The sequence below is a fragment of the Brachycentrus maculatus genome, unplaced genomic scaffold, assembly GCF_059751285.1.
Source record: "Brachycentrus maculatus isolate JH-2025_06_01 unplaced genomic scaffold, ASM5975128v1 h1tg000142l, whole genome shotgun sequence".
NCBI classification, from domain to species: Eukaryota; Metazoa; Arthropoda; class Insecta; order Trichoptera; family Brachycentridae; genus Brachycentrus; species Brachycentrus maculatus.
Window position 1 is genome coordinate 1,831,785 of NW_028280895.1, and position 16,753 is coordinate 1,848,537.

General features: G+C 32.0%; 3 protein-coding genes across 14 annotated transcripts in view; all 3 read right to left on the bottom strand.

Annotated features, from left to right (window-relative positions):
- Ogdh (oxoglutarate dehydrogenase Nc73EF) overlaps nucleotides 1-13,378 on the bottom strand; it is a 35,787-nt gene extending 22,409 nt beyond the window's left edge. For 7 of the 11 annotated variants that reach the window (XM_088260784.1, XM_088260783.1, XM_088260776.1 and 4 more), the window contains exons 1-5: nucleotides 13,336-13,378; nucleotides 7,530-7,665; nucleotides 6,844-6,984; nucleotides 5,073-5,223; nucleotides 4,383-4,450 (exon numbers count right to left, since the gene is read on the bottom strand). In XM_088260784.1, the coding sequence (XP_088116910.1) occupies nucleotides 4,383-4,450; nucleotides 5,073-5,223; nucleotides 6,844-6,984; nucleotides 7,530-7,628 (459 nt within the window). In that variant the 5' untranslated portion in view covers nucleotides 7,629-7,665; nucleotides 13,336-13,378. Of the gene's footprint in view, nucleotides 1-4,382; nucleotides 4,451-5,072; nucleotides 5,224-6,843; nucleotides 6,985-7,529; nucleotides 7,666-13,005 lie in introns of all 11 variants that reach the window. The other 4 variants (XM_088260777.1, XM_088260781.1, XM_088260774.1 and 1 more) reach the window with 2 other exon arrangements.
- The window catches only part of Tsr1 (Tsr1 ribosome assembly factor), a 231,511-nt gene that overhangs the window by 186,622 nt on the left and 28,136 nt on the right, over nucleotides 1-16,753 (bottom strand). The window lies entirely within an intron of this gene.
- Nucleotides 14,744-16,753, bottom strand: part of LOC148309013 (calcium uptake protein 1 homolog, mitochondrial-like) — a 30,146-nt gene continuing 28,136 nt past the window's right edge. For both annotated transcript variants that reach the window (XM_088260738.1, XM_088260737.1), the window contains exon 11: nucleotides 14,744-16,362. In XM_088260738.1, the coding sequence (XP_088116864.1) occupies nucleotides 16,208-16,362 (155 nt within the window). In that variant the 3' untranslated portion in view covers nucleotides 14,744-16,207. The remainder of the gene's footprint in view (nucleotides 16,363-16,753) is intronic.

The window sequence follows — 16,753 nt, forward strand, 5'->3', positions numbered from 1 at the left end:
GGTGATAACTCCTGCGCCAATAGGTACCAGTCCAGGGTTATATTAAATAAATATTAGAGTGTAAGATCACTAATATTTATTTTCACCCCCCCCCCTGGGAATCGAACCCGGGACCCCAGCACAGTAGCTAAACACGCTAACTATTACACCACGGAGGCGGACGAACAATACAATAATACATATAAAAATAGAAGATAGCTTATAGTACAAAATAACATAGAAAAATGTCAGTTAATGTTCCAACAAGTTTATCTGGAGTATGGTAGGATCAACCAGAATAACGGATCGTCCGAGGGCGGACAAGAGGGGTTCTATTGTATATCTTATCAGCCGTGATAACATCGATCATACTTCACTTTTGCAATACCCATTAAACCATCCATTCACACTTCACCCCCACAACATAATGTAACATAACGCATAAAAAACATCGCACAAAATTCTCAATATTGGTAGTCCTAGGAGAGGTATGTGCAGTGACGAGTTAGTTGGGGGCAATGTGAACGGGCTCCATATCAAGCAAAAACACCTGCGGTCTTTGTTATAAAATAATGTTAAGTTTGTAATCCTGATCAATGAAGGTATTACACTAGCATACACTTAGTGTAGGGAAAGGAATAGCACTAATCTCAACATTGACAACAAAACGAAACAACAAAAAATTAAATTTAAAAAAACAAATGCAGTAGACTTTAGATTTACCGGGATCGATAATACCGAGAAGTGACGTAACTAGGATGCTTAAAAATTCAAACGCATGTTCTTACAAATTTTTAAATGTACAAAATAATATTACATAATTTAAAAGAAAGATTCTGTTTGTGTTTGTTTGTGTCGTAATGTCCACAATTATTATTAAAACAACTGTCAACCGAGTTCTGTATTGGATTTATATGAGGTCATGTAAAACAAATACATTTGCGATATTTACAATATTGCAAATTTACATTTTTATGTATGTACCAGAAATATCAATAATAATATCAAAAAGCATCTCAGTTTAGCATTCTAATGCATATTTTTTTTATAAACTTTTATACTTACAAACGATGAACATATTAATAAAATTAGACTCAATTTTTTAAGCAAAAGTAGATTACAATGAATCAATTTTCATGAATGTACTACAAACTTTAAAAAATGACAATTTCCTCTACCAATTCAATTTCATGCAAAATATTCTTTCTACTATTCCGGTAAATCCACAGTCGTAAATACAGAAGAAGCTTGCTAGGTATCCGATAAAAAAAAAGACATGAATCGAAGAAAAAAATGCAATATGTAACAAGCACAACGAAAACAACTTTGAAATAATGAGCTTTTCCTGTATATATATTTTTTAAAGACGTGACTTTAAATGGAATCAAATTATTATAGCATCAAGTATAAACCTAGGTCACTAAATCCTTAGCATATCAGGCTAATTACAACAAATCTAATAAATAAAAAGTGGGAGTTTATATGCTGATATTAATTTAGAGAGGGAACATATGAAATACTAAAAAATTAACCAAACCTAATAAAAGTGTTAATGAAAATAAACATAAAATAAATCCATGGTACATATTACCATTAATCATATTTAATTAAATTTATTTCACATAGTCATAATATTAAAAATAAGGCAATGTTTTACATAATAAGGAATACGTACCATAAACGTACATTACGTTTTTAATTTCAACAAGATATGAATTCGATTAGTTTAGTTTGATCATTATAATGTAAAATTCCCGGTACCTGTTCAAAAGGTTAGTCTTATGCACTACAGTGAAACCTTAATTTGATGTTTTTTCGAGGAACCAAAAAGTTAAACAGCAAATAATTTTTTTTTACATCATATTAAGAAAATATATAAAAAAAATATTACCCTAAAAAATAATGTTTTTTTTCCATGTATTTAGAGAGATACAACAAGTAAAGTTTTATCTTCGCAAATGTAATTTTTTTATTTGTTAATATCGATTAACGTAAATAGCACAGCGTTATTTGACATTTCTACATTGGTCACATACATATATAAAATGGTTTAAAAATAGATTTAACGGTGTGATTTTTTAAACAGAAAAAGGATTGGTTTAACATGACATTAGTTGGCATTAGCCGTACAAATATATTTATATATTTTTTTTTTAAACCCTTATCTGCACCCCAATGGTGCGTAGGGCACTGTGTCGTATAAACGCAGTGTTATCTTGATCGTTTACACATGAAGGAAAGGTGATTAGCCCTCCGCTTTAGGTACCAGTCCATGGTAATATTGAATAAATATTACAGTGAAAAAATCACTTATATTTACTTTACCCCCCCTTGGGAATCGAACCCGGAACCTCCAGAACGGTAGCCGAGCGTGCTGTCCATTACACTACGGAGGCGGACTATATATTAGAATATAAAAGAATATTTTTTTTTATTTATTAGAATATAAAAAAGTAGAAAAATCACAATTTTTGGAATTTGTCGATGTTATATGAAGATTCAAGTTCCGAATTTGGGTATTATTTGAACGAAACAAAATAAGACTTAAAAAAAGTTAAATTGAGGTTTCACTGAATTTAATTTAAATGCTTTTAATCAATTAAATCTATATTTTATTTATTTAGATGAAAGGGGAGGGAGACAATAAAATCACATTTGTCCTAACAGCGACCAAAAAAGAATATGAAATTCACCAAACAAAAGAGTTTACGAATTAAGAAATGATTCTCCTTCAAAAGAGTAATCTATGTACAGTCCAATATCGGTTATAGTGAGCGAAAGCCAGAATGTTTTCAGCGCATATACTGTAGTAATCATGCAATCATGTAAGCATTTTAAATTAATGCTCAATTAGAATAATTACTCCGTAAAGCTCACAAGTTTATGGGGATCAAACTCAATGGGATATTGTAATATTGATCTTTTACAACCACTTCTCGCCTGGAAAGCGATTATTTACATATCTGGAATATTAAATGTATTTTTGCGCAGATTAGTTCGGGTGATTCATTGCTGGCCTTACCAATACTGTGAAAGCTTGGAAAACTGGAACTATTATAAAAATATTACAAAATACTGGCACTTGCAATTTTAAAAAAATATACAAAACTTGATCATTTCAAAATTTCAGAGGATATTTCTATAGAAACTGATTGCATTCACTATTTTTGTTTAACAAAAATGTGCAGCAAAAACTTAAAATTTCTTCCAAAACATTACAGGGTATTTATAATTTTTTTTATTTATCTATTTTTTTTAATATTTTTGGTATTTTTGTCCCTTTGCTTTCGAATTAACGAGCTTTAAGAGTATTTTTTTTTAACATTCTTAATACCTGATTGTTTGAAATAATTTATATTTATTCCCACATAGTATAGCTACATGCAGTACAGTTTCATAACCACTGTTATGGTGGCCCGATAAATGGTTTTATCTAATTTACGGAATTATTAAACATCCTATGTTATAAAGATATACAAAATGTAAAGGAGTACTACCACCCTGTCTACCCCGGATGATGGATTTCCGTGTTTAAAAGGGGGTTACTGACTAAGTGAGCGGAGCGGAGAGAGCTATTTCTTCACATTCTGTTGACCGTATTCTTCAAATCTGTCTATCCGTTCATTTTTAACCTAAATCATCTAAATGCCATAAGATGTCGGGTTCGGCTTTTTAGCACACCGGATACAGAACGATGATTTCAGACGAGTGAGGACAGGATATAGGGAATGATGATCCATTTTTTCATATTTTTTATCTGGACTTTTATTAAACAAATAAAACGTTTAACAGATTTGTAGAATAGGGCGTATAAAAAAATATAAGAAATTATGCATGCCGAATAAATGAAAATGTTTTGAGAGGCCCCGGGGGTGGGAAGCAAGCAGAACCCTCCAAAAACGTATTCTTTTTCCCGCATCCATTTCGCGGATAGCTTTTGCGAGTAAACTCGACATGCGACAGTTTTCTTATGACGGCGTGTAATGCATTTCTTATAGACGGATAAATGGAAACATGGGGAAATGGAAACACGGACAATGTAGCGTGGACATACTCGGATCCAAAACACAATTACACATGAGGGGGCATGATATAAACCTGCGAAACTGTCCTCAGAATGACAGAGCTTACATGGTTACGATATTACAAATTGCGGGCCCGAGTCGCAATGAACTGCGTATCCAAGGGATGTTCTATTATCTGCTGGAAGATGACAAACAAAAACAGAATATACAAGTACACGTTTACCTCGGCGTTGCTCGGCGGTCCTTACACGGACGTAGCTTCTATGGGCCTATGTGAAATAGGTTCACTAAAAACTAACAGTGTACTGTTCAGAAAGGGGACTAGCGGATGCAAGTGGATCTCGCTGTGAGCGGTGGATGGGATATTGTAAGATTCACCTGGTAGCTTCTTATGATGGCCTGCACAGCGAGATGGTCATCGATGATTTTCTCATTCACTGGGGAACCTACAATCACAAAACATTTTTATATATCATTATACATACCTACCTACATGCGCTTGATAGAAATTGTTTAAAAGACAAAAACACACTTCTAAAATTGTATTTGTAGAAAGCCCATTTTATTTTAATCTACATAATATATAAAACCTTTTGATGACTACAACATTTTAAAAACTTTATCGTTATTTGCTTCTTTAAATGCAAAAATATATTTGGCAAAAAAATTCAATCCCTGCGGCTTTAAATTACAAAAAGGAGCAACTTCACTACTTAAATTTTTCAACAAAAATACTATCAATAAAATACCGTCATGACAAAAACTTAGTGTTAATTTTTAAATGACGAGCTTTTACTGTATGTTTTTTTGAAAATTTTGTCACTATACCTCGGCTAATTTAGATTTTCTTGCCAATTATTTTTTGGACTTTTTTCTGCAGATAGTAGAGTAAATATAGTGAAAGGTAGATATGAAAAATAAATATTTGTCAAATATATTAAATGAAAACTAAAATATGTAAAAAGATACAAAATTTTGAATACCAAATATTTTTTTTTGTAATTTACATATCGGCCTTGATTGATATTGTAACAGAGTTATGATGACAAGATGACAGAAGCAACAGACCTGAAAGAGAGTGTGACCCGAATCCTCCCGCGGGCACGAGAGCCGAGAGGGGCACGGTGTTGCGAGGGGGAGCGGCGAGGCCGGGCGGGGCCTGGTACGCGCTGCCCGGGGAAGCCCCGCCGGCAGAATTCCGGAAGAAGGCATCCCAAGACTGGAATCATTCATTCATATTATTATTAGCCCTTTCCCGTCCCCCAAAATTAAAAAAAAAATCTAGGTAGCAGTTACATTCCTATTGGAAAAAAAATCTTTTGTCCTCTGCTCCACATACTGTTGTAATAGATACGAGTGACAAAAATGTAAGCTTGGAATTTAAATGAATAATACTAATGATGAAAAAAATGACGAATAACATCCGACATGGGACCTAAGAGCAAAAAATCGATGTCGAATGAGATTCGACATTGGACTAGCAAGGGTTAAATATATTTACAACATTTTGAGCGTGTCCAAATACTTTTTCACAAATCTGAGTTTTTTTTTACATTTCATTATTTTTAGATGTCTCTAGTAAACTATACTGAGTTTGATCAATATATCTAGAAGTATCAAGAATTTAAGTAGTGTGGTCGTCAATCATTGGTAAAATTGGTGAATGATAAAGTGGGTAAAGTGATCACTTAAACCAGCCTACAATGATCGTAAGCCCTATAAATGACATATTGTTCTCCATATATGTTGAGATGTCGGAAATGATTAAATATACTTTGATCCAGAATGAGAGAAAACAATACATATAAAAAGAAAACAATTATCAAAAAAACTTGAAAACACAAATTTATCTTGTCTTATCACTCGTTTTTAACAGCTTTCTTTATAAGATTATAAACAATATGGACATAGTGATTATTATTTTTAATATCAGCAGTTAAACTGTCATTAAATCATAAAATAATTATTAATGCAATTTATGATCACATGGATTTGGAACGCACAGAAATAAAAAGATTAAATTCAGCTATGTTTTCATTTCCCCATTATTCTGGCATATACCCACACGGTATAGGGTTTAAGCATTTTTATATTCTCTGTATTGTGCACCTATTAATCTTGCTACCTTTTTACTAATTCAAAATTCAAAACTGTTTGCAGTTAGATATGATGCAAATAAAAAAGGATTAAATTAGGGTTATAAGTGATATGAACGATTTTACTAATACAAAAAATTTACTACGCACAACTGATCAAGTTAGAAGTACAAAATTTTTAATAGTTTTTCGGGCATCTGCCAATAGGTGAAAATACATATCATGAAAAAATTATTAACTTCGGTCAGAAACACAAACCTATTTTTTTCACAATTTTCTCAATGGATGGCAGTTCCAATTTAATTACGAAAGCAGAAAGATATAAATACAACTAGAATTAAAGTGAAATGCATATTCCATAATGGACAGAACAATGAACATTACACATTGCATAATGCGATCACTTAAGGCAGCCAATGCAGAATCATGAGCCCCGTGAATACCCAGATTTCCCCATACCTTTGTATAAAAATATGCTTCACTTCTGTTGAGAGATCTAAAGGTGGGGACTGACCGGAGCATTTCCTCAAACAAATACAAAAAAAGATCCCACAAAGGCATGGCCTGTGTGTGGGTATATAATATAATTTAGGTGATAGTAAAGGGCACTGGCAAGAATACAATAGGTATTATAAGTACCGAATTCACACACGTGTTTGGGCAGAAGAGTCTGGAGGCAGTTTGTGGACTCCATGCTCACCGCACAGATAAGGGCAAGAATACATTTGAAGAAGGATACTTACAGCGTGAACGGACTTGGGATCAGCGAGCCAAGCGTTGTACATGTCCTCTACGTACGCTCCGCTGGACCCATTGAGGAAGGGTTCGGTGGCGGCCGCCGAGGCGTGGCGGCGCGGGCTGAAGGTGGCCGTGACACATGGTGCCTGAAACAATCAAATACCACACTTGACGCAAACCTACACTACGCTAAGAGAGCTTACATCAACAAGTGCTTCCCACTTCTTTTGAATGTGAGCCAATAGAACTTTTTTTAAATTGTACACTCTTGAAGTTGAATGAGTAGCCACGCCAATTATTTATTGATGCTTTTGCTAAATTCAGCAAAAAATTGTCAAATTGTCTATTGTCAAATTAAACTCTTATCCGCACCCCAATGGTGCAAAGGGCACAGCATTATACAAACACAGTGTTATCTTGATCATTAACACACGAAGGAAAGGTGATCAGCCCTTCGCTTCAGGTACCAGTCCAGGGTGAAAAAATCACTTATATTTATTTGACCCCCCCTGGGAATCAAACCCGGGACCTCCAGAACGGTAGCCTAGCGTGCTGCTACCGTTACATTACACTACGGCGACGGACGTTTTTTTTGTATAGGCAGGTTCTTCTTTTTAAGAAGGAAAAACCAGTTAAAACTGTCCCAATCTGAACATACTATAAACGTTGCAAAGAATATATGAAATGTAACCTGCGATGGAGTTTTGTTGAGTAACCAGGAAGCGAATGAGTTGTTGCCATTGCCAAGTCTGGGAGTGAGCTGATTAAGCACCGTGCGCGCGCGATGCATCCTTACTCACTTCAGGGCCACTTCCTCGATCTTGATTCTGCACAAAATCACTACATTAGCTCATACTCACAGCGTCATATTTTGGTGAAGAAAAGTCATATCTTCAAACCCTTACAACAAGACATTTAATGACATTGATATTTTTGGAAAAAACATAGCTACAATTAAAAAAGAGGTTAGTAGAAAGTTGTCATGCTCTGTTTACTCTCCACCAATGACCTAGTTAGGTTATGGGTGGGGAGGGGGGTGAACCACTCTTATTAATTCCTGTCCTTTCCTTTTCCTTCCTGCAAAATCTATTTTTCATACCATAATACGACACAAGACACTCCCACTCTTTTATTTATTTTTTTTTATCTCTTGATGTGTTTGATCGTTATTATAACATAAATGTGGAATTGTGTAATTGGCTTTTTTTTTTATTAATATAACTATTTTTTATTATATACTTTTACTAAATGTAAAGCTGTACAATTCCCAAATAAATAAAATAATAAAAATAAATAAAAAAAACCCTTGTTCGCACTCCAATGGTGTATAAGGCACTGCATATAAACGCAGTATTATCTTGATCGTTAACACATGAAGGAAAGGTGATCAGCCCTCCGCTTCAGGTCCCAACTAGTCCAGGGTAATATTGAATAAATATTAGAGTGAAAAAATCACTTATATTTATTTGACCCCAGTGATACAATAATCTTCCTCTAACCCTTATCCGCACCGAATAGTGCATAGGGCACTGCATCGTATTGACGCACTGTTGCTTTGATCGTTACTTACATGAAGGCAAGGTGATAACTTCTGCGCTAATAGGTACCAGTCCAGGGTTATATTAAATAAATATTAGAGTGTAAGATCACTAATATTTATTTGCCCCTTCCCCCTTGGGAATCGAACCCGGGACCTCAGCACGGTAGATAAAAACGCTAACCATTACATATAGGCGGACCACCATATATGTAATATATTGATTACAATACATAAAACGATTTATATTATTTTATTTATTGTTTCTAAAATTAATTAAGCAATCAAATAGTATGTTGCTCTAATGCGTTATTTGATTTGAATGGTATGGAGATCCACTACAGCTTAATGTCATCAGGTACGACCAATTACAACGCATAATATTTTTTACTAGCCATAATGTTCAATTACGGATCGAGTCAAATATGTAATATACCAGAATAAACGGATCCCGACGAGGACTGGGTAAATACATAGCTTTAGGCTTTTTAGATTGATTTTGAACATACTATTGACCCGTATGACACATGTAATCTCACATAATACCAGAATGTTATCTGGTTGACATTTTCTTACTACAGTCCATGATTAATACAGATAACAATTAATAGTATTACATTACATTGGTATTCTGACAATATTATGAAAGTGATACGGGCCACTGAAATGAATTTCTAACTAACCGTCATGCTGCATTCCACAGGGGTAGGCAGAGAGAATAGAATGCCAAACAGATATGATATTGAGTCAGGAGAGCGTCGATTTTATATAAATCTCTCATCTCTCTTCCTTGCAGAAAGTTTAGTAAGAGTGAGGCTGAGACACGCGATATGAAATCACGGGTGGGTATAACTGTATAATCCATTTCTTGTACTCTGATTGGCTGTGAATATCCACCGAACTTTTCAACAAGCGTGGAAGATAATTTTAAATTTTAAATTTAAACCAAATCCCATCAGTTTTAAGTTTCACTAAACAATTTAGGGCTCAAAATGGACACCAGAAATTAACTAAACTAACCAGAGCAAATTTTAAAAAAGGTAATGATTTATAATTCCAATCTTAAAAATCTTGTAAACTAAAGATAAAAATATAATTATAATTTTTATATCTTATAATTTTTTTTTAAATAGAAGATATAAAAATTCTTAAGAAAAAAAATAATGCCCATTACATATAAATCTTGAAAAAAATTATAAAAAAAACACTATTATACCATTAATCATATAAAACATTAAACCTTGAGTGTAAGTCCCTCTCCAAGCGCAAGAGCTCAGTCTCTTTTTTGGAGAGGCACAGCGAATCTAAAACTATAAGTTTGCCATATGTATAAATGTTTAGAAATTGTATTATATTGTACTTAAAAATTTAACTATATTAAATAAATAAATAAAAAATAAAATAAATAAAATAATATTTGAAGAAATTTTACAAACCATGTATACAAGTATTTTTTTTTCTTCTTCTTATACATTAAAAGCCCTAATTTTACCAATATAAAAATTATAATATTAAAATAATATTCAGGGGTACAATGATTGATCTATTTACCTCTATAAATGATTTTATAGAATTCAGTCAGTTCACCATTTTTTTATGTATACAACTTCTTTTTTTCTTTATAAATCTAAATTCTTAATTTAGAACCAGCAGATTTTCCTCTACCAGAGATAATATATTTGTAAATTGATTCGGCAGTCTATATTTTCAAACATTCTTCACCTCTTCTCACACACACCCACCAATAAGTGTGACTCCTGACCTAACCATGCCAAGTCTCAGTACCTTTCACATATCGGTGTGATTTTTCGGTACGTTTAATGCCAGGTTGAAAGCCCTGGTATACTCAGACTTCCATCTTCTTTCAAATAAAGAAGAACGATAGATGTTTCATATCATCTATCGTTGTTGAGATACCTATCATAATGACATCTCATTCGTAGGGTGAATAATACATATATAATAAATAATAAATATTGAGATTAATAACAACATTTTGAGTGTGTCCAAATACTGGTTCACACAATCTGGATTATCTCCAATTACAGGAGTTATTTTCAAATTATTTTTTGACATCTCATCAAAGATGAAGAAGAATATGGAAGTCTGGGCATTTACGGGGCTGACGACTTCTAAGAATTTGAGTAGTGTGGTTGTCAATAATGGGTAGAATTGGTGAATGTTACACGTGTGTAAAGCGATCACTTAAACCAGCCTATGACAGTCGTCAGCCTTGTAAATGCCCAGACTTCCATATTCTTCTTCATCTTTGATGAGATGTCAAAAAATAATTTGAGAGTAATAACAATGGCTAGGGCACTCGGGGCTCCCTTCCGGTACTCGTACAAGTTTGTACATGCTACCTGGAAGGTAGCATGTACAAACTTGTCCCTGCAGAGCAACTTTCTAAATATTGTAAAAACAAAAAATCCTCTTTTTGAATAAAACATTTACGCTTACTATAAATAAAATCATTGTCAAAATAATTGTCCCCGTCCGTGGTGTAATGGTTAGGGGGGGGGTGAAATAAATATTTGTGATTAATCAAATATTTATTTAATATTACCCTGGACTTGTCTCTGAAGCGCAGGAGTGATCACCTTGCCTTCTTGTAAGTAACGATCAAGATAACACTGCATCAATATGATGCAGTGCCTTATGGACCCTTGGGTGCGGATAAGGGGTAGAAGAATAAATAAAATATTATCCTCAGTGTAATTAATAAAATTATCACTAAAAGTTTTTTTGTTTTTAAATTTATAAAACTGCTGATATTTCAAAATTATTGTCATTCCTACATGTGCAATTAAAAAAATATATATTTGATTTTCTAGTGACATGACTTACTTTTAGTTAGACAGACACGTGAGATTAAACAATAATTCCAAAGGCCGTGTAACTGTGACAAGGTCTCCCCACTTTCACTGCTGAATCACAACTAACAGTTAGCAGTGGCCAATACCAGTCAATACCCAACACAGATATTGTTCAAGGCCACTTTTCTTACTGCCACCATTCATTAACCGTGAAATAATCATTCATTCATTCATTCAGAATACTCTATTTCCATATAACTAGGTAGATGTTTATTTAATTGTATGCGAAGCTGGTAAACGATTTTAAAATCTTTGCAAAAAAGTACAGCGATGCCAAGTCTATCAATATATCATGCCAAAATGTGAAAGGTCTATTATCTTTAAGATATTAAATAATTTATTTCAGTAATTTTTTGTCAGGAAACTTTCTTTTACCATTGTTATTTCAAACAACCATTTAGTTTATTGAATAATCACATCCCTATCTAACAGTGGATAGTGACCATAGTCACAAATTAGATTAATAGACCAATTCAGATTTTAGATTCATAAAATTTTTCACACACTAATGGATAATAATATTGATGTGCAGTATTATTGCCATGACTGTAAATTGCCAAAGTAATTACTTTCATAATTAAAATCCCCTTGATGTAGTAATTTACAAAAATAATGCCATATGAATTACCCAAAATTATTTTAATTATTATTGTAATTATCAAATGCTGGGAAATATTTACAAAGTATTTACCTAAGTAGATTTTTTAAAATACAAAATAAAAAATAGTAGCCATAAAGGTATATTTAATCATCTGGTAACATCATAGCTTTCAAAATGTTCCATTTTTCAAAAGATTCATTTGTTTGAGTGTTTCTCTCTTTCATTCTCATTGCATTTTCATATTATATATTTCTCACTCTTTTACAAATCACTTCATAATATTAGTCACGATCTCTTTTTACGATTATGATTAGTTTAGTAATTTGAATATTTCCAGAACAATTAGTTCAAAAACATACAACAGATTTGCTTTAAAATAATTTTTTATGGCAATCTTACATCTGACAAATGTGATTTTATTTTAACGAGATATCTACTTAAAACATTTTTTATTCTATTCATGAAAAGTTCCTTGCGTATTCATTTTTTATGAGTGAAGCTTGTTTACTAAAAAAATTAACAAGATGTGCAGACGTAAAGAAAGTTGGGAAAACCTGGCAAATTACCAAATAAATAATGGCAACTAATTTTATGTTTAAAAAACCCCGATACAAAGTTTAATACTATTTTGAGACTGGTGTCAATACCTGTGAATTGATTATTGTACAAAATAATATAATTTTAATTATTGAGTAATAATCATAACTATCATCTTTAGGTTTTAAAAAATCATTTAAAAAAAAACATAAATTTCTTTGAAGTTACTGTTTTGTTAACGAAATCGAAATATTTAACGAAACGTTTATTTTTAAATGTGTAGAAAGAAGACACCATCAAAAAAGCAACCTGTAAACGTATACCTCCCCCCTTTGTATCTAACCTTAAAATTCACCAAATGAACGTTGATATTGTACAATAAATGATGCAATTATTTTATTATGACCAAAATTAGTACATATGAGCAAAATGGTAAAACCGATACTCATATTAAATTCCGTGAATTGACGTCTGCTATTCTCACGAGTAAATGACGTCATGTGACCGAGTGAGTTCTGCATTAAAGTGATTTTATATGGAAAGAAAAGGGCAAATTAGGATGGCAAAAATTTATGATTTTAAATTATTATTAATGTATTTCGGTTTTTAATGTTACCTCAGGAGTTATTAGCGATGAAAACCTTGATTCACAAATTGACGGACACTTACATTATCTCACGGAACGATGAATTTATGTCACAATTTAAATTTATTTGTTGTATTAATCACGCATACGATGAATTCCTATTTAATGAAATAAAAATAACGCTGTTCAATATGGGTTTTTTGGTGTAAATATTTTTGTTATATAACACTATATTTAGAATAAAATATCACATTTAGGTTATGTTCCAGAAGTAAATGAACGCGTAAAACACTTCACAATTTAAAAAAATTCTACCAAAATTTTGGAAGGTAATCTAGAAAATTATCTAGAACATTTTACCTGGACTTGGAAAGTCAGCCGCGAACCAGCACCAGAGAAATGTAATCTAGTGACGTCCGAGCCGAATCTAGAATCGAAGATCGATTTTGAAAAACTTAATTTGACATGTCAAAAATAATGTTCTTGTCTATGACGTGTCAAGCTGAATTTCATTTAAAAGTATATGCAAAATTGAAAAACAGTATTGTAAATTACACTAAAATTTCATTCCACAACATAACGATAACCATTTACGATTATCCATATGTATTTTTTTTAATACTGTGTGATAAAATATAAAAAATATCATAAATCAAACAGACTTTTAAAGAAAAATTTAGAGATATTTGACCTATTATACGTTGATTTCCTTTACTTTTTAAATAAAATAATGGATTATTTCTGATATTATTTTCTTGAATATCGCAACATATTTTTGTAAAGTATCGGCACATCTCTATACGGTGTTGCCGTAAAGGAAAATATTGTGATGTTTTTTTTAAAATTATTATTATTATTATGCAGGTGAGTACTTACGCAGCTACTAGACACGGGTGTTATTAGTTTTCATTTCGTATAAAAGCAAGCAACTACTTACTTTACTAAAATCGTTACAAAGTGTAATTTTTACCCTTGGATACTGTTTTAAAAGGGGAGTTCATTGAGCACTTGCTGACTGCACTCCCAGTGCAGAAACATGAAAATAAGCTTACAGATGCAGCAACCCATGGTCACACTTTTCTCCAAGAAAAGATAATCTAGATGGCTCAGTTATTTGCCTACCGAGAGCTGCCATCAAGCTTGCCCTTTCAACCCAACATATTCCCGCCGCCCACAAATTTACAGCTGACAATTGGCGATACTAAGGTATTCCTACCCGATATGAGAGGATGCACAGGATTTGACAGCTGAAGAGGCTGTTTGGGTCTATCTTTCAATAAAATTATCTAGAGCAAAATTTCATTTTACTTTGGGATTGTTAAACTGGTTTTGCCACAGTGCAATGAAAATATTTGGGAACCGCACGTCTTCAAATATGGTAATCGCGAAGGACTAGTGATTTTGTCACATGCGTGGTTAGTAAAAATACAGGGAGAATATATTTCTTTTTGAGAAATATTTATGTTTTTATTATTTACACAAATATATTAATTTCTGTGAGCCTAAGCGGCTCATTATTTGAAATAAGTATCAAATTGTGGTACAGTGGGTTCGAACCGAGAAACTCTGACTTAAGAGTTCGCGACACTAACCACGGGACCACAACCCGACACTATTGACCCTTTCCGGTTAGTGTCCCGAAAAGCGATACATTTGAAGTAGTTGGAATTTCAAAATGCCGTGCAATCAAGTTCCGGCCAAACCACAAACATTTCAAACTCTTGTTCACAATATTTATTAATGGGAAAAAATAAATAAAAACTAAATCAATTCAACTTATATATTTCAAAAGATTTTGTCGTACACATCTAGAAAAGATTGACATTTGATGGACACATACTTTTAAATGCAATTTAAAGAGAGCGATTATCAATAAAACAAAATATTTAAATAAATAAATTATGTATTTTCTTATTCTAGATTGTCTTTTAATCTCTTCAAAATATTATACAGATTATTTGATTCATAAAATCAGATCTGTAAGTTGGTTTAGTGCTTAGACACCAAAAATGTTTACATGTACATACATATTTGGCAAAACAATAAATAATGCTAAAAAAAAAAGAATGAAAAAAGTAATTACAACCTTAATAATTTTTTATGTGTGGAAATGTCTAATTGCTGGCACTGTTTTCGTGCTATGTAGATACTAAAAAAATTAGAAATATCTGAATTAATTTATTATATAACAGAGAGATGAGCAGACACTTGTTTTATGTATGGATAATTCCGATTATCTAAGTAAAAATGATGAACAAGAAATTTTAAGGCCTTATATGATTTATTTAAAAATTCTACGGCACGTATTCTAGGTTTCTTGTACACATTCATAAAAATTAGTCTTGTTACTGGGCTCAAAATAACCCAAAATAATGCTCAAATATTTCCTTATTTTCTAAAAGTTATTTAAAATGTAAGATTAGTTAAAACAGCCACAAATTAAATTATGTTTAAAAAATAAACTTTTATAAAAACCAAAATGAACACAAACAAAATAATTCCATGAAAATAGGAAACTTGAGTTATTTATCTTTACAGAATACATTGGTTAATAATAATAAAAAATCTTTGTATAGGGGGAATATAAAACGTAGCTTATTGGAATTATAAATATTTCTTAGAAACTGTCAATTAGATGTCCAAATTACTGCTTTCCCTGACCAAAACCATAAACAAAAATAAAAAAAAACCAAACTTGGTTTACACTCAAAACATTAGTATTCACTTTGACTGATAAAATACACATCAAAAGTTTATGTGCTATAACAATTAGTATTATAAATTGAGATATAAAAGTATGCACGCTTACTTATGTATGGTATGAATTTAAAAAAGGAGATTATTTTTATTTATAACGATTATAGTGCTCGTATAACATTAGTACAAAAAAAAACAATTAGTAGCCTAAGAAAGATATATTGAAAATGTTACATGATTAAGTAAGCATTACATAATTGTCCGTAAAGATGGATTTAAAAAATTTAAAAAAACACATACATATATATTAGATAGACATAATAATATAAAGTTACATCAGTTCAAAAGACACAAGGGGGAACATTGAATAATTAAATTTAAAATATTTAACCTGCATTCTTCCTTACATGATAATGAAGTCCATTTTTCAGTATATTTTTTATCTAAGTAATTTCACTGCAGTTTTTAAATCTAGTAGCATTGGTGCATTGAAATATGATTACTTAATTTATCAGAAGGTTCACAAAGACATGTGTTAAAAATCTAACAATGCAGGTTTAGTTTCCTTGGCGCACTTCAGAATTGAATGAATGAGCTTTACGAATCCAGTATCCTTGGGTTTTTCTAAGCCTCTCAGTAGTCGGTTCTTCATAACGGCCACAAATTCACGATTGCTCAGTTGGCCGTCCACTAGAGAATAAGATTATGCACATTAATAAGATATTCAAAATAAACTAAAAACTTCCCCATTGTTACCTAGAATCTTTTTTAAATATTTTAGATATAAATTAAATTGAATGTCTTTTTATTAAATTTAAAAACCCTTTTTTTCTAATTTAAATAGAGCATCAAACTATTTTTAAAAAATAGACACAGTACAGTAGAATCGCGATATAACGAAATCCAAGGGACCAAAAAATATTAATTCGTAATAACGAATTTCCACATATAACGAAATTTAAAAAAATCATACTAGGTATGTATATGTTACGCGCCGTCGCAAAAAAATGTTGCGCGGCTTCACAAAAAGATCTCAAGTTCAGCAAACAAAGGAGGAAGGGGGCCATAGGGAACTGAATAC